Source organism: Anser anser, assembly GCF_964211835.1.
Source record: "Anser anser genome assembly, chromosome: 20".
Lineage (NCBI taxonomy): Eukaryota > Metazoa > Chordata > Aves > Anseriformes > Anatidae > Anser > Anser anser.
In genome coordinates this window covers 916,967-940,556 of record NC_139741.1, presented here as the reverse complement: position 1 = coordinate 940,556, position 23,590 = coordinate 916,967, and the positions used below count along the sequence as shown (strand labels likewise).

The following is a 23,590-nucleotide window of genomic DNA, read 5'->3' as shown; positions in this document are numbered from 1 at the left end:
AGCACAGCAGGCTCCACTGAGCCCCAGTGGGGTGGCACACCCCTCTCTTCTCTGCGTGTGGGCCAAGGACACGGAGCCAGGCTCTCAGCCCAGAGAGGGGTGCCCACAGAAGGCTGAGAGATCTCACTTGGCAGGCAAGGGAAGCAACTTGAGCAGAGGCAGACAGACAACCTGGGATTAGGAGTGCTCTGTGCGCAAAGAGAACAGGACTTCTTATCCTGGCAAGTTGTTCTACCACTTGGAACTACCCCTTCTGCTCCCAGAGCAGGAAGGAAACACCGATGAAGAAACACGGCAGCAAGTTCCTCAGCCTGGTTCTGGAAAAAGGAGTCTTCATTCAGCCCACAAATTAATGAGGCAATACTGACCCTAAGGAGATGAGGATCGTGAGCAGGGCATCTTGCACTGCATGCTCTGAAGACAGCCATGCAGTAGACTAAAAATCTCAGAAGATATGGAAGCAGCAGGAAAACCAGGGAACGTACTTCCCTTTTGCAAGCGCTGTGGTTAGTAGTAGCTTGAAGACAACATTTTCAGCTGAGGCCGGCTGATGCCCCTGTTTACAAAGCACCCCTACTCTCAGCTTCCACCTGGAGATGGTTGAGAGCATGTTCAAAGGTGACGAACCCAATAGAGGACTCTGAATGAACCAGAAAGTTCATGTTTTCCCTTTCTGGAACCTGCTGTATCGCCTGCCTGGAGCACCAAGAGCAAATGCTGTTATGATTCAAAGGAGTTGCTGCAAATAGTTATGAACTGCTACCCCCTCCCGATCCCTGGAAAGCAAAGCACTGTCCATCCACGACTGCCTATTCTTCCTGCTGCAGATCACTGGTACGGAGAAAAGCATGCACTCTCCTACCTCACAGGAACTTCTTACTGGGAACAGCACACTCGATTTTCGTTAGTATCATTTTATCTTCATAGTGAATCCTTCTCGTGCAACGTGAAGGCTCATTAAGTTGGTCAAATGCTCTGGTGATCTCTCCTGTACCAATTCCTTCTTCTCTGCATGGCTGAACACCTTCCCACCTCCATGCACAAATACATCGAGATGCTTATACACCAATCAGTTCTACTGAGCAGCAGTGCACAGCTGTGCAAGAGGGAAACTACATTTTGAGAGCAGGGAGCTTCACGTGAGATACTAGCAGACTGACTGTGCAAACCTGCACTTAGTGTTTACCTAACATTGTTGATGCATGATTTTCAGTATACTTTACACAAGTAGAAGTATTTTATTAGACCAGCATCAATGATTAGAAAACTCTTGAAAACCTTTTACTTAATTCTGAATGCAAAGAAACCGTGATAGTGCTAAATGAAGACTCCCAACACCACCACCACTACATAGCTGTGTCAGTGATGTACAGTGATGATAAAAGAAGAGAGAAATGGCAGATACCTGATGCTGTCGAGGTAGATGCCTGGTCATCCTCTGGCTGAACTGTCTGTCGAATAATTCTGTCAATCTCCATGATGTCCATCCACTGGCTCAACTCGTTCTTTACTTCTGCCAGTCGCTGCTGGGTAGCGATCTTCTCTCTTGCCAGCCGCTCCATCTCGTGTTCATATTCTTTTTCCTTTCTCTTTAAAGTCTAAAGACAGGAAGAAATAAAACAAAAATCTAAGGAGAAAAAAGACAAATGTAATCTATGCCAACCTGGTCATTCCCACATCCATTGCTGGTTTTCTTCTACTACCAGCTATACTGGTGGAGACTTGTTCAGATGTAGTTATGCCCTTCAAATTCATGCAGAAGGGGAAAGGACGAGACCTGGCCATGAAAACCTGAAGGGTTACTTTGGCCAACCACTTTCTGTTTTCTGAAGGAAAACCGATGAGCGTCCGAAACTGAAATGGTTAACCAAGCCCGGTGTGAGGCACTTCAGCTCCAGGGGTAACAGCCTAAAGCTCCTTAGGAAAAGTTGTAAAGCTTTTTCTCTGAAAAAAAAGTATTTCTGCCACTCTGCGGACAGAAAATTAAACCTTCTTCCTGCATTCTTTCTCTCTCCTGACCTCCACAGTTCTTCCTCTCTCCACTTCTGACCTTGCTCCCGGGCCGTGGCAGCAGCGGCCCGGCGCACTCCAGGGGAAGGTGCCGGGGAGGCGGCAGAGCAGGTGGCTGGAGTCTGCTGGCCCCAGTCATCTTTCAGGAACTATTCTGGGACGCGTTTTGTTGTAGCTTGCCGTGTAAAGACGGAGTTCCCGGCTGAGCCGCTACTCGGCTTAGTAACGAACCTGGTGTAATTACCAAGAGCCTGCCTCCCTCTCCAGTAGCTCCCCTTGCTCTGTGCCAGCAGCACCCCACCGCAGGCGCAGTCCCATGGGCTCTGCAGGAGCTGCACGTGTGTGCTACCCTCCAAGGGGAGCCCGGGAGGCTCCAACAGAGCTGTCCCCAGCCCCCCAGCCCCTGCAGCACAAAGCTCGTGTCTCCAGTAGGAGCTTGGTGTTTCTGCCATCTCCCACGCCTGGATCTCCTGTACCAGGGCTAGAGGACGCCCTGCAAGCCGGGCTGGGTAAAAGGGGCTGATGCAGCCCAGAAGGGCTGGCGGGACAGGGAGCAGACCCCCTCCTGCCTCTGTGTTTCTTCCCATCGGTGCCACTGGGGGCCTGGTACTGATGGGGGGTCATCATCTGCCTGTGCTCCTCCCTGAGCGGCGTCATCGGCGGCCCCCCTGGACAGACTGCCACCTGGCACCTGCCTGCTGATGGGTTAATTTTTGCAAATCATCCTGCCCACGTCAGGTGCCAGGTTTTCCAGTCACACATCAGAAACTCCACAGGGTCAGCCAAACCTTAGTCGTTCTGACTGCGCTTCCCTGTATGTTCTCAAACAGCAAACACCTTCAGAGACACGCACTGGTCTCCTGTACCTTTTTTCTGAAACAGGAATTTCTTGCTGCAGCAGTATTATCACAACAGATCCTACTCTATACAAAAAAAGAAACGTAAGTCACGGCAGTTATATTTATTTTTAAAATAAGCAGCAACCACACTGACACTCCTTTCACCAAATCCAAACCCTTGCGATCTTCCAACAGAATTAGCACGTAAAGCTAGAACTGAAACGGGCAGAGGAGACCCTGAAACTCCATAAAATAAGTAATTAAGAATGAAACATCAACAAAAGGAATTCATACAAATGGCCAACCACCTGTCTTTCCAGGTCTGAAATTTCATTCAGCCGAGGCATGTATCCGGGACAGCTGCAGGTCTGTAGCTGCTATCTGACCCACTTCTCCAGCACCGCTCCCACTGGGAACTGCCGGGAAGGCAACAGCGAAGGCTTTGATAAAGTGCTTGTAACTGGGACAAAGACTGAGCCGCCAGCCAAGACACAGAAGGATGCACACCCCGGGTTTGATCCAGGCCCGAAGACTCAGACCGTTACTGCCCAGAAGATGCTGCTTTCCTCTGCACCGCCTTGCAGTTTCTTCTGGGCCGTGGTCCCACAGCAGGAGCTCCCTGCCCGCAGCCGAGCACCAGGCTGGAGTCCCCCAGCGACGCCTGGAAATCACTGCTTTAAGGACGACTGCACCCAAATTAGGTGAACCCCAAACACTGAACTACGAGGCCGCCCAGCCCTGCCGCTGCGTTCAGCAAGCCAGAAATCCCTGCCGGGCACCAGGCAGCTCAGCCAGCACCGGGTGGCAGGAGGAGCGCTCACAGGGACATCCCGTGCTGGAGGGGGGCTGGTGGAGCAGCAGCCACGGCCGGCAACCCCTGTGTCACCGCAACGCCTGCAGGCCCCGTCCCTGCCACGGCGCTGACCCGCAGCGAGGCCTCCAGCCGTGCTGCGGAGCTGGGCCGAGGGCACGAGCCTGGCATGAGGCAACGCCGTGCGGCTCCGCCGGCACAGCTCTTCCCAAGCACCAAAGTTCGGCCCCGACCCTCCTCCCTACACCTGTGCCAGCACCACTGCAGGACTGCTTCTTTTGACGTTAAGAAATCGGAAGCCTTGGTTGCTCTGGAAACTCTTACTCTGCAGCATGAAGAAGGTACTGTGACAGTCACAACGTTAAACTTGGCTTTTGTTTTACTTCTTAGGCACTTGAAAAAAATCTACAAACACATCGTGAACCCTGACAGTGCTGTGGGAGAAGCCAATCTGTCTACCCCAGGAAGATATCACGGATTTCCTGCTTTTCATGCGGATGCGTCCGTGGCTTTTGGCGGTTGAGAAGTTGTGCACACCAGCTGCCAGCTCTAGCGAAAAGGAGTTGGTGACTCCACTCCGAGCATTTAGAGTTCTTGCAGTTTAACTCCTAACCACACGTGAAACCGGGAGCAGAGGCCACATAAAGCGCCCAGGAACAGTCTGCTGCAGGGACGAGTATCCCTCTTGTTTGGCAGTTTCTTCCATTTCCCAGAAGGGCGGAACAATTCTGAAAGTGAAGGCTGTATTTACAAGGTCATTCAGCCACGCACGTCAGCATGCCTTGATGCAAAGTACAAGAGCAGTCCCAGGGAAAACACGCCTGTTCTGAGGCTGGGAGCGAGCCAGGCAACGCTGGGGAGCTGCACGTATCTGCTGCGGCGCTGCCTGACCTCAAACCCGCCCCGCACACGTGGAGATGGTGACGAGGAAGGGAGGGCACGGTGAGGTCTCTCATCTTTTATTGCAACAGCAGTGACCAAATCGAAATCCATACGGGGGTTTGCTTTTGCTACCCATGGGATCCGCTTTTCCTCCTATACATGCAGCTGCCAGCTTCAAAGCAGCCTTTTCCCACACGGATTATTAAAGCAAACCAGCACAACCGCAGTGACAGCAAGCACACGACGCAATACGAGCTGTAACATTTTGCGCCTTTGTGCCCATTCTTCTCACTGCAGAGCCATTATTTGGTCCTTGTGCGCATCCCACTTGCCATTATTTGGTAAACAAACCAGAAACAAACTACTGTTGTCACTACACTGCAACACTCATTTGTCACTGTAAAGAATTTTCCATTTTATAGCTGGCTGTAATTAAATTGCTTATTCTTATGTCAAGATGGAAAATAATGCTCCCAATGCTCTCTGCGCTTGCCTCAAGAATAATGCTAACCCTGTAGTTGGCATCAGTGAGGCTTAAAAGGTCTTATTAAAAAGCTCCCCTTATAGGCATTATATTAGCAATTTAAAAACTCACTTTCAATTATAAGCTTTTCCAGAAGTATGTTTCAGTCGCTGTGCTCTATTACACAGCATTCACTGATTAAAAATTCCCCATCAATGAGCAATCATGAAAGTAATTTGTAATTTTGAACCAGATTCCTTAACTCTTGGCTACCGTGACTGCACGTGCCGGAGCAGACCCTGAGGAGCTCTCGGCCCCCAGGAGCCCCCCGTGCCGCCATCCCGCGTGCGGCACCCCCGCAGACTCCAGCAGAAGACGACCGGTCAGTGCGGGCTGTGCGGTGCCATACACCACTCTGACGCCTGTGTATAACGAAAACAGCTAAATCCTAAGAAAAGGCTCTTACCCTCGCAGGGACTGCCACGCCGCAGCAGAGCTGCGGGATGACACCAGCCTGCCTCTTGAAACGCCTCAAGGAAGGGGGCTCGCTGTGGAAAGTGCAGTCCCCAAACAGCCTAAGTCCCCAAGGCTGTTGGCAGAGCTGTTACACCCACCTGCGGTACTTTTGGGATGTTAATGAGTTATATCAATTTTGGACATTACTGCTTCGTATCTTGCTACATCTTCTATGAAGTTCTTCAGGTGCAAGGAACGGTTTCTCTAAAACTCAGCATCTGAAGCAACCGCGTGCCCAACCGGACCGAGCCCACAGTGATGGAGGAGAACCAGAGCAAGCCTGAAATCCAAGTGCCTGCCTCCCGCGCGGCTGTCCCGCGTGGCGTCAGGCCGTGCCCGCGGCCTCCATACACGTCGGCCTCGGCTGCCCCCGGCAGCACGGCCCGGGCCTGCGGGAGGTGCAGAGAGCAGCGCCGGGCAGGATGAGGCCCCGCAGCGGAGGTGAGGGTGGCGCTTGTTCTCCGGGAGCTCGCTTGGCTGGTGGGAAAGCCCCGGCTGGTTGCCACAGGAACAAAATCCCTCGTTTCCATGGCAACTGCATCTCGGCTGGCTCTTACAGATGCCATCTCGCAGCGGGGCCGCGCAGGCTCCCGCATGCTCTTGTGCCACGGACCGCAGAACACAGGCGCAGCGCCGCCAGCAGCCGAAGCAGCTGCTGCCCCGTCGCTGCCCACGGCCGCACAGCCGGGAGCAGGTACGGCCGGGCACCGAACCGCCGCCATCCCTCACGCGTTTTGCTGGGAGCCTTTGCTCAGCAGAGGGCTCCAGTCTCGCTTACCCAGAGGCAAGGGAACCTCGGGACGATGTGCAGAGCTCTGGGGCCCTAGGGCAAAGGCTCACCTGCCCTGGCCCAGGCTGCAGCGCGTCTCTGCCAAGGGAGGCGCAGCCTGCGGCGGCAGCAGACACTGCATTTCACTGCAAGCACCGACAGGCTCAGCACCTTTTATCTGACCACCACTTGGTCTCACACGCACAACAGCATCTGTCTGTGGCTATCCAACGAGAGCCGCTGTTTGCTGGTGCCCACACGCCGAGCAGCCACATCCCTGAAGGCCCCGGGCAGCACCAGCCCATGGGGCACGTCCAACACAGCCCCGCCAGGCCGGCCCGAGCGCCCCGCGGGGAGGCTGCGGCCCACGGCACGTCTCACATCTCACGCCTTGCTTCCCACCGCGGGGGTCTTGCAGGTGCTCCCTTCCCAGCTGACTGTGGGAAGGTGAGAGTTTGTCTGCGGAGGGAGGAGAGGAAGGAGGAGGTGCAGAGCAAGGATTTCGGGCTGTTTACCACTGGCTTTGCATTATTTCCAGTCTCCTAAGCTCTCAAAACTAACACTTCATACAAACACCGAAACCAAGACACACCTCGCAGTACGAAGCGGGGACCACGCTGCCCTGCTCCGAGGCCTGACCACCAGCACCCTGCGGCAGCCAGCCCCTCACACGCACGGCTGCTGCCTCGCAGACACCTCAGAGGAGGAGACGCAGTGTGCAGAGCGGTGCCAACGGCCTCTGCAGGCCCACAGACCTGCCGGGCCGTTTGCCAGCGGCCCCGTGACCTGGCGTTTCCGTTTGTTTAACCCCCAGACAAGGACGACAGCCACGGAGAGCTGTTATATTCTAGGATGTGACTTCACCCTCACACGCACGCAGCAAGCACTGTGCTTTCAGGAAACGAGCGAGCCGCTTGCTGTCCCGGCTTTCCTGCACGTGACAAGAGCTGTGCTGGTGAGGGGCTTGTGACCATCACATTTCTGGGCACCCAGCACTGCTCCCTCTGGTTTGCAGAGGAAGAGATAAATATCCAGACAGAAATACTCCACAGAATAGGGAATCTGTCTGGAGAACAGAATCATGAGAGAATGAGAACATGTATTATTATTACTAGTCATTATTTGCACACTGTTAGCACATAAGACTCCTGATAAAAAACGCAGTGGGCCACAATCTCTGGAACAAAAATATACTTGAAAAACGGCTATTTGCACTGGCCCTGCAACTCCGAGAGGATCGAGCCTCCCGCGAGCACAGCTCTCTGAATGAAGTATAAATAGTTACTAGGATAGAGGGTAGCAAGAATCCAAATCGGGAAGACAAAGAATAAAGGACTTTAAAAAAAAAAAAAAAAGAGAGAGAGAAGCAGCAAATGACTGGAACACAGAGTGCGAACACAAACCAAGGCAAGGCACAGCAGCTCCCAGTGGCGATCACCAAAACCATGCTGGCTTTCACCAGTTCTGCAGATCTGCTCTATTCTTTGACATGACTTTCAAGGTTAAGAAAAATCCAACGTTAAAAAAAATACTGAAGCATTGTCTGCAATGACAATGTGTTAAGTGTGGTTGTGTGGTTTCGTTGTTTGTTTTTTTTTTTTAAATAATCTCTGTCATTCAGGAAACGTGAGACATTTTCAATGATGCTAGTAGATACTGGATGCCCCAAATACCCTGAAATGTGGTGTCTGTTATTTGGAAAATTATACTGACCAAATAATTTTAATTTGCTTCACACGGCAAATATGTCTGTGGTAGAACTAATAATTTTCTGCAAGCTAAAATCAATCACACTGCATTTCAAGGAGCGATTATTATTAGTGTCAAGATCAGTGGATGTGAGGCTCCTAAGCCTTTCCTGAGCCTACGTGAGGACGTACAGACGGCAGCTCTGGGAGGCAACCCGCAGTTACGCTCCGGAGCTACAGCCGAATCTCTCACCGTTAGAGACGAGGAGGAGATAAATGCGGAGACATTATCGCTGCATCTACGTGCTGCAGTATTCTTGTATCTTTCTTGGAGGCATCTCGCTGCGGCTGCTGCGTGAGACAAAGCACGGTTTTGGATGGGCCCTGGCTACGGCCCTCCCTCTGTGACTATCTCTGCGAGTTCGGCTCAGCCCCCAGGCAGGACGCGCTCAGGAGCTCCCCGTGGGCACACACGGCTTCCCGGGGCTCCGAGCGGCTGCCACGCAGGCGAGGGCTTCCCCGTGACGGGAGCGCGCTTCCTAACAGCGCGTTTTGGCGGATGCTGGCAGCCCTGACAGCCACGTGCCCGTGGGGGAGCTGTGACGGAGGCCCGCCGCCCGGCAGGAGCGGCACGCCGCCCCGGCCATCCCCAGCGGCCATCCCACACGTCTCGGAGGCAGCAGCGAGGCGAAGGGAGCCCCGCTGACGGCCTGACCTCCCCGGGGCCGGGGGCCCTGCCTGAGCAGAGCTGGGCGGCGCCTTCCCACCCACCGCAAACCTCGGCCTCGGGTCTCAGGAGACCGAGCTCCTGGTGGCTCGGGAAGGCGCCGATCCTCCCGCACCGCCTCTCTCCCCTGTTTCTCCACTGCGGTAAGGAGGTCAGCGCTAGTTACTCACGCTGCGGTAGCTCCACCTACGGCCCACAGATCAGATCTGGGTCACCAGAGGATTTCTGTCGACCTACCTCCCTCACTGCTTCGGCCGCGGAGGAAACAGAACAGATCTCCGGGCAGCATGAAAAAGCCCGTGGTTAAACACAAACCACCGCCTGCACCTGCGCGAGGCCACAAATCAATGCCACAAACGTGCACGGGAGAGGGTTTACGACTGCCAGCGCCGGCGGCTCCGCGGCTGACCCGTGCCCGCCGTCCCCGCACGGCCGGCGCTCGGAATCCCCCCGCCGCTCTCCGAGGCGGCCCTGAGGCGGGGGCAGCCCTGCAGGCCCCAGCACGCCCCGCTGGGCTGCCCCCAGAGCCCCCTGAAACCCTTACCACAACGCGACAGGATGGTGCCAGCTACTGGGGACGCCGAGTTGTGAATCACAACAAATACGAAACCAGAAGAGTGGAGCACAGCAAGAATTCTAAACTAAAAGTTTTATGTATGGTTCAATCCTTTCTGGAAGTTTTCGTAATTCTCAGCTGATCGGTATGCTGCCAACCCACCCAACCTGTACAAATTCAGTATCACCGACCTGTGCAGAAACTGAGCAACACAGAAGAAGGGGTTACGAGAAGTGGGCTCTGCTTTTGCTAAATCTTACATAGGCCCTGAGCAGCCACAACGTGTTTCTGGCCCCCCAACATGGAAGCCATGCTTTGCCCCCAAGATGATGGGGGAGCGGGGAGGGGAACAAAGGGTAATATTTCCAAACTGGTCTTAAAACTATCCCCTTTTTAGACTAGCCTATTGACACTCAACAGCTTTTGTGTTACTAAATATATTAGCTACTATTGAAATCTATCAAAACTGAATGTGACTGCGATGCTGACTGGCTAAGACACACTATAAGCTGCGAGGTTCACAGAGCATTCCTATAGGACCACACAAATTAGTATCTAGCAGATTCCTTTTCTCCCTGGCGTAGCAATTTGCAGAGAAAAATGCAGTATCTCAGCAACCAATTCCAACACATCCTGGAGCCTAATCTCGTAACAGCAGCTGACAGCCAGGCCCTGACGGCGCCGGGTCACCTAATTAAAGACAATGCCCCGGGATTAACACAAGGCTGTGAGCTACCTGGGAACACCCGACGTGGTCAAAACCTGACGAAGCATTTTGCCTGCGTAAGTCTGTTTGCAGAATGAACCAACACTTGAGCGGAAAGTGCCGCTAGGAGTATCTCAGACCTTTTGGGATGTGGACCAAAATACAAGCTGGTCTTACTAGCGCTGCAGAAAATCGCCTGACCACCCTCAGGGGCCAGTTCCCGTTTTCTTAAAGTACAGACACAGGGAACAATCATGCCCAACAGATGGCACCCACCTCTTACAGTCACCCGGTTTCCCATGGCCTGTGTCTTTCCTGGCAGTAACAGCAAAGAGAAAGAGACAGAAAAGAAGTCACAGGTGCCCACAGAAAAGTGTTTGGGTAGAACGGTAAGAATTGGAAGGGAAAACCAAGGCACAAGCAGGATCAGCATCACTATTCAGTTTATATAAATAACAGCTGAGACAGGGAGCCTTGTACAATTTTACTTGTATTTCCACTATCTCCAATGTACACTTTATCAGTATTTCTATCACATCATAGTGACACTAACATGACAACAGGAGATGAAGCTGATACCAACTTCCTGCTGCTTTATTATAATTTCAAAATCCCCCTCATTTATTATTTTGTAGTTGACTGAACGTCTAGCAGGACTGCCCCTGGCACCTGTGGCTGCAAAGCATTGTGTAACATGGGCTGAACTCTGCTGCGCTGAGGCACACACAGCAATTTTGTTTTCTTGTGACTATTTGTCTGCAGTGCTATGAGGTCAGAGCCTACTTCCCTATAATTGTAAAGAGTATCAGCACACACCTTTGCTATCTGCGAACAAGAACAGGAACCCAAGCTCCCCAGGTAACAGAGGCCACTGGGCTCCTAACCTCTTCCTATCAGGCTCTCAGAGAAAAGCAAAATCACAAAACAAAACAGTTATGAAATAAAGCCCATGCAATCAGGTTGTACACATCACTGCTTTTGTCACGTCCCGTGCACTCCTCTCCCGTGCCTGCTCTCTGACAGCACACCCAGAGTACGAGCAATGGTACTCGACTACAACACAGCTGCCATTTCAAAACCCTGTGCTACGCTCCGCTAGGTTTGGTTTGTGTTTTAGAACCTTAAGTGCTTCCTAAAGCTATTACTTAAATGATAGCAGGGTGATAGTTGTGGGTTTTCTAGCAACTAAAAAATATGTAAAAGATTTATAATTTTGTTTACCCTTTCCAAACTCCTGTGTGCGAGTCACAAGCGAGACAGTGGTCAAGAAAATCACTGTCCCTTCTGGCAAGGGGACGGCTTCCAGTCACTCAACAAGGTTCAAACACTGGCTTTTTTTATTTCTATTGCATGACACGTTTTGTGGCTACTGCTGCAAAGGAAGCTAATCCACCGACTGCTCTCTAGATAGAGCCTCCCTTCGGGTACGTCTCACCCCAGGAGGTGAGGGATGGTAAGGGATCTGATTTCAGATGTCCGCAGCCGCCCGGGGCCCACATCACTCTCGGCAGACGTGCCAGCCGGAGCGCTACACTCTCTGATTCAAGAAGAGAATCCCAAGTTCCTTGTACTCGATGACTGTGCAAGCTATCCAAAGGGATAACAATCCGTCAGTGCCAGTGCACGCGAGGCACAGCCCTGCGCTACGTGCTGGAAGCTACTGAAAGATGCCCAGCAGCGGGAACTCGAGCGTTCATGCCTCAGGCAGCATGCCGAGGGACAGGGAGCTCGGAGCCTCCCCCAGCTTCTCAGGCTCAGAACCCCTCCTCCTGGACGGATGCAGCCTGCCGTCACGGCCCTGAAGCTAAAATCAATCCTTCAGTGGCTCCATGAGGAGCAGGAACTGCACTTGCTGTGCATGTGCAGCTCCCACTGACTGCAGTGGAGACCAGCCCTGTGCTCCAATTTAATCTTTCACACTTTTAAGCAGGTTCCAATTTGCTTTACTTACTGAACACCTTTTTTTTTTTTTTTAAGTCCGATTTCTCACCTCTTTCTGACGCCCACAGATGATACCATACCCTTGTTCCATGACCACAGCCTATTGCTGCTGGGAGCCTTTATTACTCGCAATGAAATTCAGGCTAATTAGACAAGATAGAATCAATTGATCGGGTCAGGTAAACAATGCGAAGCAGCTCTGCTTTGCATGTGAGTGCTGCTCACATGGAGACACGGAGACTAGTGATGGACTCAGGTTCTTACCGGGCAAGTTTTACAGAAGGTAGCTGGCACTGAATTAAAACAACCCAACAACAAAACAAGTTACAGGCACACTTTTCAAGGTGAGGGACTTGATCAGATTCGGCATCACAGCTTGGTTTTATGCATTCTGATCAATAATCCGGCCACTACAGGGCTGGAATGTAAAGGAGCTCTATTTTTTTATTCAAGAGTACAGGCAGACCAACTTCTCACTTCAGATACGTGGGCTTTGTCTGCGGTGCGGCACCTCTCTGCGCCACAAATCGCTCCGTTGGCAGCGTCCTCTTTTATCTATGAAACGTGTAAACCCTAACTTAAGCATTACCAAAGGACTTTAAAAATCCACTCGTCTTGTTCTGTTTTTGTTAGCATAGATGGGAAACTGCACCATTTTTAGGTGCACGATGTGTCACTTCACGCAGTTTGAGCCAAAGAGACCAGGCGAGGATATTTTAAATGTTTCACGCAAACAATTAGCATTACTGATTAGCACAGATAAATCAGTTTGTGATGGGTTTCTACTCCCGGCAGGAGGTCAGGAATCAGCTCTGTAATTTGTTGTTCACCTTACAAGAGCATCCGGTGCTCTCAGCTTAGATGGTGACTTGAGGAGAGGTGGCAGAAGAGCTCATGCTGCAAACAGAGGTGACAAAGGAGGAAGCAGGCACAAGGAAAACGGAAGGAACCAGCGTGCTAATGAGAATAAAATCATACAAGGTCTCCTGCATCAAAATCCAGTGACTGATGTTGATGTTGACACACTCTCTACTGCAGGATTATGTTGCTGTTTTTTTGTTTAGGAAAGGACAAAGTCCCTTTTACTTCCTAGGATAATCACTCCCCGCTTTATTCCTATTTCACATCCCTGTCCACTGGTTTGAGTTTGCCAAACTATTTTTCTTTCCATCTGGCAGTGATCTGGGACTGACGGACACTGTCCTTGCTTTAGCTTCAGTCTAAAGCAGTCACATCTGACAGAGGGCAATGACACTGATCCGGGCAGCGGTGGCCTTGTCAGCAGGTCAGCTGAGGACACGGCAGCGATGCAAAGGGAGGTCAGCGGAGGAGGCCTGCATTTGCAATCAGACGAGGAAATTGGGCACATTTCCTTCAAAATGAACCATGTGGTTGTTTATTTGCGAATCTAAAGAGATGTCAATTACCTCGAGTCCAGTACAACACTACTTCATTTTGTGTTTTTAGCATAAACTCAGCCCCTGAGGGGGCACCGGACCGAGGGCCACACAAACTGACAGGCGCTGCTTTCGCCCTCCTGCAGGGGAGGCGTCGAGAGGTGCACAGGGGCTGTCCCCGCGCCGCGGGACGGGGCTCCGGGCTGCTTCAGTGCTGGCATCCCCAGGAGCTGGCTGCTCCCAAGAGCGGCTTTGATGCAGCACCTCAGCTGCTCTGATGCAGCACCCCGTTCCCAGAACCCGGACCACGGGAAGATGTCGGCTGTGAAGGTTTTGCTGCGCTAACACACTTGTTGGGCTAGCTGGTGGACAGCCTGAGTGAGAACAAGAGGCTGCAGCCGGCTCACACCAGCAGCTGTGTAACTTCTAAAGGCTTTGTCACTCATTTATAGATTTATTTAAGTGCCTCTACATGCAGAAAAATCAGAAGACTGTTCTATACTGCATCTATATCCAGAAAAATCAGAAGACTGTTCAGCAACAAGAATTTCTCTGCGATTACTGGGAAGGCTGCAGAAAGACCAGGAGGCAAGGCTTGGGCTGGTGTCCGTGGCTTTGCTCCGGTATCATTCCATCAGCAGGATGCTGGGCATGATTTAAACCCTGGCTCCTGAGGTAGGGAGAAACTGCACCCTTCCTGCTCCTTTCCTTGGCAACACATGACGTATGGGTCATGCTATAAACCCCAAGTTCATTTCGTAGTTATTTCCTACCTCCAATACTACAAAAGCAGCGAGTAGGACTGGAAGATGAGCTCTGTGAATCTGTAAGGGAAGTCCATTGCTATACAGAGCAAACATTCCTCTGGCACAACGGGAGCCGATGTTTGTTATCACAGCACCTTTTTTTCTCCCCGCTCTTCCAAGCCTTGCGCTAAGCAGCACGTGCAGTCCCGTGGATCAAGCGTGTCCTGCTCCACAAAGGGCTTCCAAGGATTCTCCTCTTTGCCCCTTGCAAGCTTCGGGGAGCTCAGCTTTGCCTAATATTTTGTAAGCACGCTATTGTTCGATCAGCATTTGACTCTGGTTGTAGGGGGAGGCTCTGGCAGACAAACGGGACTTGCAGTGTGAGCGCAGGGCCATCAGGCTGCGGCTCGGAGCTGTTCGCAGGCTGCCTGCTTTTGGCTGTCCTGGTGTTACCCGGTGAGCTCATCGCCTGGATGTTGTTTCACACTAAGTATGCAATAGGAAATAACCCCTGAAACTGGAAGGTGTTCAGGTACCATAGCGACAGCCACAGTGTGAGAACACAGAGGAGAAAACAGCCTTGCTTAAGGGCTTCAATTAGCTTCCAACTATGATGATTACAACATTTCCTAGGGGGCAAGGAATCCTTCAAAGAGAATTAAATCAAAACACCCAGCTGCACTGAAGTCCTGGCTATGAACTGCGTCTGCAGCCTTCTGCTCCGAGTTTCGCTCCCCGGCCACGCCAGCAGCACCCTCCCCAGGCACGCAGAGCACGCTGCGGCCCCCGCTCGCTGCCCGGGGAGGGGATGGCCTCGGCCAGCTGCTCTCTGACCAGGTCCCGACCCAGCCACGGGCACCCGGGCACTGCTCCCCACAAGCAGACGCCAGCATTTTCCTCCCGCTGCATTTTTCCCGTGGCACTTTAGGACCTAGGAGAACTTTGAGGAGGCCTGCAGCACTGTCCCTCCTGCCTTGCAGGGAGGAAGGCGAGGAACAAAGGGCAGGTAGCTTGCACAACCACGCACTTTGTCACAGGCACGGAGCCCAAGCAACTGCCACCTGCAGGGGACAAAACTCCCTCACCCGAAAGCCACAAAGCTGGTCCGCAACACAACAGCCTGCACTGCCTAAAACCGAATCGCCATTTAAAAGGATTATTAACTTCCAGCTGTGTTCAGCCTAATTTCCTTTGTGCAACAGTGTGCTTAATTGCAGAGATTCTAATTTGCTCTTGTAGAGCGCAGACCCAGCTCGAAGGATAAATTAGAATGACAGCTCCATGGGAAGTTTGGAATTTAACTTCTTGACTTATCTGATTTGATGCAGATACAAATATTCAAATCCAGCCAAGGAACCAAACAGCCTGTTTCTAAGAAGTTCCAGCTGGAATGGGGAAAAAGGATTTCATAGGAAGAGAGGCTGCAGCAATTAGTGCACTGCCATACTCCTGCGGGCACAGATCATCAGCCAGGCAGAGCCTCGGGGCTGGCATGCTGCACTCCTCCTGCGGAAGGCTTGTTTCTTTTGTGAAAAAACACTTTGCCATGTTGAGTCTTGATTTTTAAACCCCTTTTGTACAATGCCCATGTTCTCTTCACAAGGCAGAGGCCAGCTCCAAGCCCGTCAGCGAGACGTGCCGAGCTCGGCGCGGGACTCGTGGTACCTGTGGCTGTCTGCAGAAACCTGGAAGGCTGCAGAGGCTGAGGAGACGGAGACGTTCCACGTGTGGGGGTGCTAGCTCCGTATTTCTGCTGCCAAGAATAGAACGGTTCTTTTGTTTGTTCTTGGAACCGGCTCCGTGCTCCTGTTTGAAGAGGAGGCTGGGATTCGCCTCGCCCAGCCTTACAACGAGGTGCTGCCCGCTGCTCTCTGCACATGCCGGGGGTGGCACCTCCGCTCAGCCCCCGGCGACGCTCTCGCCCGGTGTTGGGGGCAGCCCCGCGAGGGGCAGGCGCTGCCATCGGCACGGAGCTCACGCAGGTGGCGGCGGCTCGGCCGTGCCCAGGGCCCGCGGGTGGTGCAGGCGGTGCGGGCGGCGGGCCCGGCGTGCAGCGCTGCGGGCGGGCAGCCCGGGGCCACCACGTGCACGCCGCGCACGCGGCCGGGATGCTGGCAGCCGGGGGTGCTGGCCAGGGAGCTCCCGGCCGGGAAGGAAGGAGGGGGGGCTGGGATGGACGGCATCAGCACGACCTTCGTCGCCATCGCCGCGCAGGCCGGGCTCCGTCTCCAGCCTCCACCCACCGGCAGCAGCGGGCCCTGCGCTGGCCCTGACCCGGCTGTGCAGCCGTGCCCCGACGCAGGTCCGAGGCCGCTCTCGTTTGCAGCGCGTCTGCGCAGCCTCCCGGCGAGGCAGCTGGCAGCAAGCCCGTGGCCTCCGGCCCCAGCACTTTGGAGCCGGCTCTTTGCTGAGGCACGCGCTTCCCACGCGGCCTGCGGCGCCCCTCCGGCCCCCTCTGCCAGCCGAGGGGCAGCACGGCTCGCCGGGCAGCGCGCGAGTGCCCAGTACTGGGGCTGGGCGAGGGCGGCGGTGCCCCCGCCAGGGACGAGCAGCCCGCCGTGCCTGCCAGGGAGGCACTGGTCCCCTCGGGATCCTGCAGCAAAGTCCCCGAGCCCGGGGCCTTACCGCACTGCTCTGTCGTCGGCCTGCCCAGGCGTCCCTGCTCAGCCACGGGCACGCGCTGCCTGTAGACATCTGCCCCCCATGAAGGGCAGCTCAGAATTTCCCGTTCCCTTTCTTGCTATGAAATTCAAAGCAGCTTACGAGGAAGGTACGTTGACTCTCCAGGAGAACAGCTAACTTCTAACCTAACCTGTCAGCAGCAGTTATGCACCAGTGAACCACAACAGTCACCAGACATGTCTTCCGCATCTTCATGCCCCCCTCAAACCCCAAGTGAAAACACTGCGCAGGTCTCAGAGCACCCCGTCACTGCGTCTTCACGTCCCTCCGAGCCCTACCTGCAGCCGCTCACCCAAGGGCAAATGCCCTGGAGTCAGAGCTCCCTTCACCTGTGCAAAGCTCTAGGGGTGGGCAGAAGGGCAGACGCCCCTGTACCAAAACACAGAGATTTCATAGGAAGTAAAACCAAAACCGACCAACCAACCCTGGCTCAATTGCCCCAATTGCCCTTTGCTACTTGCAGGTGGCCAGCCAGAGAGACAGAACTCAGACAAAGGATCCATACTGGTGACAGCAGTTCAGAGGTGGCACTGCACCGCATCCCATGTGGAAGAAACTTAAATGTTTTTCTGAATCCATGGGCACACAGTGGACCATCAAAAAGTAGTTTATGCTTCCTAAGAAAACACGACAGGAGTTTCATTCCCAGCAGTTTACAGAGCTGTTTGTACGCATGCGTGTAGGGAGCACAGGAGTGCGTCGCACCTAAGCACCAGAGTCAATGTATTTCACAACAGATCTAGAGGGGAAGGAGAAAAAGAATCGGCCACCCCCACCGACAGCCTCGAAGAGCATTTTAAGCTGTCTCGCAGAAGCACAGAGCAAAAATTCTGCCAGAGAGCAGTGTCTGCTCACGGACAGATCTGCACTTGCATCAGTATTCACAGAGTGTCAGCAGGCTAGGCTGGGAACAGCTCTGTTCGTGACATCACGACTGGACTCGAGTCCCAAGTGCAAGAACAGGTGATGCGATCACTCCATCTCTGTTAGCACTAATGAAAGCTCATCTCTTCACTGACACCAGGCTGCCCGAAATCAAATGAAATGCTCTTATCTTCTCTGATGCCTATTAACCATAATACAACCACTTCTCCAGAAGTGACCTTTTTAAACAACACAGATTTTTCTTCTTGTTTGCTACTCTCTAGTGGCTGGGTACCATTAAAATCTGTCTGGTTTCCATGCCCCAGCCAAACGCTCTGCAAGGGACGTCACGGGTTAAGGCCGTTGAGAAGGGGCGAGCTGGCCCAGTTCTCCAAGTCGGCGAGTACTTACTGACGCTCCACAGAAAAGGTAATGTGGGCAGTGAGTGTCCGGTACCTCTGAATATACAATTAAAATGGCATCTGAGAGATACTGAGAAATATGGGAAGAAAGAGAAGAAAGCAGACAACACATCACTGTGGACAAGCCCGCCTGTGAGCAGCCCTCAGCACCCTTTATTCCAGCCAAAATGCTGGAGGTCTACTGGCCGTCTTCACTTGCAAGAGAATGCTATGAATTTAGCAAATTTTCCATTTTCTAGAATGAGTTTGATTGCATTACACGCTACTGATTTCACAATCACAGAGGACACCTCTGAGAACTACTTCTGGGCAACTATCAACCATTTTCCCACACAATCAATGCAGAAAACATACTGGGTAAGAACAACGCAATGGACAAAGCCAGTTGACAAGACTGCAGACCGTGTCAGTATGACGAACAACAATTAAGCAAACATTAACACTTCACTTAACCCTAAGCTCCAGTCTTTCCCTACCTCCACGTAAGTGACATGTATTTACATCTCCACCTCATCAAAAATTGGAGACATTCAGAACAAACCTGCCTGTTTTGGTTAAGCAAACAGAAACCCCCCCAAATCACACGGATTAAAATTCCCCCGAGTGAAAAAGAAGTAGCATATACTGGACTAGATGTCCCTTTTTAGGATCATCTAGATTATCTGTCGCGCTAAGGTGAAAGCCACCTGGTCCACCACTACTGATGGTACCGACGACTTACAGTTAGCTGGGAATTTCAAGTATAAGGAGACTGCATGAAGCAAGCATTCCTAGAAGACCTACAAGTTCTGGAAATCTGGAGTTTACGTGACTACACTTGCATGGGGGTAGAGCAGGGTGGGTTCACTTTTCTCCTTTTCATTACAGAAACAGATATTTAGCTCGGTTTAAGCCACTCTCTCTCTCTGTTTCAGCAGACAAAGCGCCGTACGACAACGGCCAACAGCAAGCAGCAGCCACCCGAACGCCATCGGTACCTGGATGTATCGCAAGGCACTCCTTAGGACGCTGAGGTTTGAGGTCTTCTTGTCGTCTACGTTGGGGATGTTGCGTTTTAATGTCTCAAAGCATTCTTTCAAATGTGCACGTCTAAAGAAAACACAGGTGGTTTGTCAGCTTGTGAGCACACACCAGAAATCAATTTCACAGAGGGCTAAAGCTTAATTTGGGCCTTAATCCAGCAAAGCACTTACACATGTGCATAGCAGTCACCGGGACTACCTGCATGCTTCACACTGCACCACCTCAGTCCAGCAGACAGGCTATGGGTTGTGCCTTGTGCGGCTTGGCTCCTAGTCCTAGCTTTGTCAGGAAACCATCGTGCGATCTTAAATAAAATATCACGTCTCCCTGTGCTGTTCTTTTCACTTTCACCACATTTCTGATTTGGCTATTGGGGCTACAAGAGCGTCAGATCAGGAACTGGTCTTTATTCTGTATTCTCGCTGCACACTTGGTTAGTTTATTACTTCAAGTCAAGTAAGAAATTACACCGTTATGCACGTGGGGATTTACTTTGCAGGATCAGGGCTTTGCAGGGTTATCGTAATGCAATTATGCAGCTAAATAAAACATACTGGGAAGCAAGAGATGCAGAATTGAGCTATAAGAAAGCAAAGCAATATTGCAAGATTCATTAAAAGTAACTAAGAATTTCGTTCAAGTCATTTGTTAAAAACAAAAGCAAAAAACCCAAGCCAAACAAATATTGACAGACTATAGGCCAAAAAATAAATAAAAAGTGAAAGGGAATTATAATTGAAAAAAAGCAAAACCCTGGCTTTCTACGCACCTGTTCTTCTCCAATTTATTATGTACTTCCCTGGTCCCAACCCTGTAACCCAAACAGAACAAAGATAAACTCAGTGTCAGGTTTAAAACTATTGCCATTCAACCTCTACGTTCAGCAGCGTGTGTGTGTCTAGGATATAGAGGTAAATATTAAAGAACAATAGTGTAGTTGAGATATCACTGGTTTAGTATTATTTGCATACATAATCTACCTGTGTTCTATCAAGATAAAATCCATACTTCACATGCATTTAGGTGGGATAAGCATTACCCATAGGCTGCACACGAGCTACAAGGAGGTACGGGTATAACGCGTCCATGTGTACGCAGACAGGGCCACTACCAGCAACAGGAAGAGACGCCAAGTATGAATTGTACGTGTTTGTACAGTCCTGGATAGCCCAGATTCTGACCCATTTCTGATCTACGCCTACACTCCAGCGGGGTGAGATTTATCCGGTTGCAAATTAAAGTATACATGACTTGGCAGACATACTTCAAACCTCTTTCATTTTTATTGTGCCTGAAGTAACACAGCCAAACATAAGTACGAAGTGAAGTAATCCAGGAATCCTCCAGTCACTGCTCGAGGGAAACCAGGGTCGACCTCTGTTTCTGGGGGTTCTGCTCTGTCCCTACCTCCCCAGATCACAGGAGAACTCCTAGAAAGGCCAAATTCACGCTGCCTTAGTTCTGGAGCTACAGTGGTGATAAAGTACATGAGCAGGCTGATGGAGAGTTGGAGTATCTTCCACAAAGTGATTACTTGCTTTTGGTGCTTTTGGTTGAAAACGCACCGACAGCGAGGTGAGCATTTCAGGAGGTGGGTTAATATTTAATAACTGTTCAGGTGTTTAAAAATAAATATTTGACAGCCTTTTCCCATGAAACATTTACAAGCTGGAAAAAGCGCCTTTCCAGCGCTTACACCCAGAAACAGCTCTTCTCAGAGGAGCGGGGAGACGAGGCGCACCCCCCTGGGGCACCCCGGCGCAGCGCTGTCAGCGACCCCTGCAACCCGCCCCGGCCCCAGCGACCCCGCGGGGCGAGGGCTGCCCCAGCTGGGGGCACGGCGCCGCTGCGCGCCTGGGGCCAGAGCCCGGCCCGGCCCCCGGGGCCCCACTCACCCTGACCAAAGCACGCGTCCACGCGCCAGCCCTGCAGCCGAGCCGTTTATAGACAAGGGCTAAAGATCACCAACTTTCTACGAGGAGTTGTAGTGGCATTTCACACAGGCTTTTATCTTTGCAAAGTTTTATCTGCATTATTTCCACCGTCTCCTTCCACGCTGTAGGGTCTCTACTCTCCGGAAGACACTAGGAACCCTTTTCTTGCCCGCTGCATCGTCCGTCTCCTGGTCCCGCAGGATGACAGCGGCACCGCTGCTCGGGGACAGGCCGGAGCCACCTCACGGCTCGCGCTCCTCCCGTGCTGCCTTACAGGGGATCGGAGCGAACGCGGGGGGCCCCAGGAAAAGCGAGCGAGCTGCCACGTTCCAGCCCACTCAGCTCCAGCGGGCAGGGGGAAAACGGCAAGGCCAGATTTTGACCTGGCCAAAACATCCCTCCCGAGCAGGCGGCTTTGGAGAGAGGACTGCGCTTTGCCCAGCTCCCACCGGCACTAGTTTGGGTGGGGAGGACCAGAGAGACGAGAAGCAGCTCGGGCCCTGCCCCACAGGACGAGCTGGCCGCCACAACGTGGCTTGGCAGGAGGTGGCACCGGTCCCCAGCACCTCCTCTGGGCCCCCGAGCAGAGCCCCCCAAGGCAGGGCACGGCACGCAGCGATGTCCCACCCAGCGCCCCGAGAGCCCCGCGGGGTTAGCCCCCCGGTTCTGGGCAGTCCCAAAGAAACACCATCAGCTGCAGGCAGCGGGATAATGGTCAGAGGTCTGGTAACGGGGCCCAGGAGAAAGACCGAAGAGATCCAGGTCATTTATCCTGCAGAAAGGAAGACTGCAGGGGGCAAAGGAAAGAGGTAAAAGGTTGCTACAAAGAGGAAGGGAAGCATTTCTTCTCCCAGCCCATTGGAAACAGCACAAGAAATAACACCAGGCTCCGCACTAGCATGCTGTGCTCTGGAGCCAAAGTCCTTAAGAACAAGCTAGACGCTGACCAGGAGCAACACCAGAGTCACAAGCCCTGTCTGAGGGTGGGGACAGAGTAAACAGCCTTGAGTCCCTTCCAGCTCCAGGAGGCCCTCGGCAACTCATGTGATCTCTGTCCTGGGAGACAACTTCCCAGAGCACAGTCCAGCGTTCACGAAAGTTCCTGCCAGGGCTGCTGCGCGACTTCCCTGACCACCATAGGCAGAGCTCTTTTGCCCAAAGCCGATCACCAGGTGCTGCCTGAGGTCAGGCAGGCAGTGCTGGGCCGTGCTTCCTAACGCACTTCTGGCTTGGGGGAGGAAACAAACAAACAAAAAAACCCTTGTATACTATAGTTGGGGGGGGGGATAAAAAACCAAGCTAAGAAACTGTGCAATCAAAAAAAACCAAACAGCCACCCAAACATCCCTGGGTCTCGGTATTTCTGATCTGACAGCTCTTTGCAAAAGCAGCAGCTGCTCGGGGTCGCTGCAGCGTTCGGGCACCGCCGCTGCCTGCCCCTGCTCGGAAGGCTCCGCACGCGGCACACACTCACCCTCCGGGCCGCTTCTTCTGCTCGTTTGGCTTCACGTCTTCCGCCGGAGCCAGCTTCAGGGCGCCGAGCTGCGGGGCGGCTCCCGGGTGCTGCAGGGGCTGGTGAGGCTGGGGCTGGATCGGCTGCTGAACCACATGGTGCTGGGAGATGGCCAGGACCGGCGCCGCGTAGTGCTGGAGCTGCTTGGGGCTGCCCGACGGCGGGGTGGCCGCCTTCCCGTCCGCGAGGAGCGGGCCCGGCGGCCGCTGGATGACCGGCGCCACCGAAGGCGCTTCCTTGGTGACGCCGGGAGTGCTTACGAGGGCCTGGTGGCGCTGCACGAGCGGCGGGGACAGCGCGGCCTGGGCTGCCGCCTGCGGGGGGCTGGTAACGACCGGGATGGGGATGACGGAGATGGGGGCTGCCAGCGGCGGGGGCGGCGGCGGGGCCGGGGCGGGGGGCGAGATGGGCACCAGCAGCTCGCCCCGCGGCTCCTCCAGGGGGACGGCGTGGTTGGCCCGCGGCGCGCTGGCCTTCCGCTGCTCCTGCTCTCGCTCCAGGCGGAGCTTCTCGTGCTTCTCATTCTCGTCTGGAAGAGAAAGGGGACACCGCCAGTGAGCAACGGGACTCCCCGCACGGCCTCTCCCACCCCGCATCTCCCACCCTGGCCTCTCCGGGGAGCTGTCACGTAACGGCTCCACCACCGAGCGGCGAGCCGAGGCCTCGCCCCAGGCACACCGCACGGCGGCTGCGGGAGCTGGGGATCAGCCCTGTGCTCCGGCCGGGCTTCACCTCCCACTCACGTCCCTTTTGCTCCAGCACACATCTTACACACGCCACAGGTGCTGCCCCCGATTTCCGCCCTCAGAGCCACCGGCCGGGGTGACTCCTGGCTCCCCTGCTACTGGCAGGAGGAAAGGAGCTGGCCGCCCCACCCCAGCGCCCAAACTGCAAGGCAAGAGGAAAAAACGACCACGCCAAACGAGGCCCCACAGCCCTGAGACACGGTGTGCCCGCGGCACAGGAGGGCGCGCTGCTGGCATGGGGGGCCAAAGGCAGCACCTCCACCCTGCCCCCCCTCGGTTCTGGGGCGCGGGCAGAAATCCGCAGTGCCGGTACTGACAAAAGCAGAGAGAATTTGTTTATTTTATTCCACGCTTC

At 53.5% G+C, this 23,590-nt stretch overlaps 1 protein-coding gene across 7 annotated transcripts in view; it reads right to left on the bottom strand.

Annotated features, from left to right (window-relative positions):
• MNT (MAX network transcriptional repressor) overlaps positions 1–23,590 on the bottom strand; it is an 85,641-nt gene that overhangs the window by 6,489 nt on the left and 55,562 nt on the right. For all 7 annotated transcript variants that reach the window (XR_014574138.1, XM_083805897.1, XM_083805895.1 and 4 more), the window contains 4 exons: positions 22,451–23,018; positions 19,812–19,853; positions 18,997–19,108; positions 1,406–1,598 (listed from right to left, as the gene is read on the bottom strand). Coding sequence is in view for 6 of the 7 variants with exons in the window: in XM_083805897.1 (XP_083662023.1) it covers positions 1,406–1,598; positions 18,997–19,108; positions 19,812–19,853; positions 22,451–23,018 (915 nt within the window). In the remaining variant the exon portion in view is untranslated. The remainder of the gene's footprint in view (positions 1–1,405; positions 1,599–18,996; positions 19,109–19,811; positions 19,854–22,450; positions 23,019–23,590) is intronic.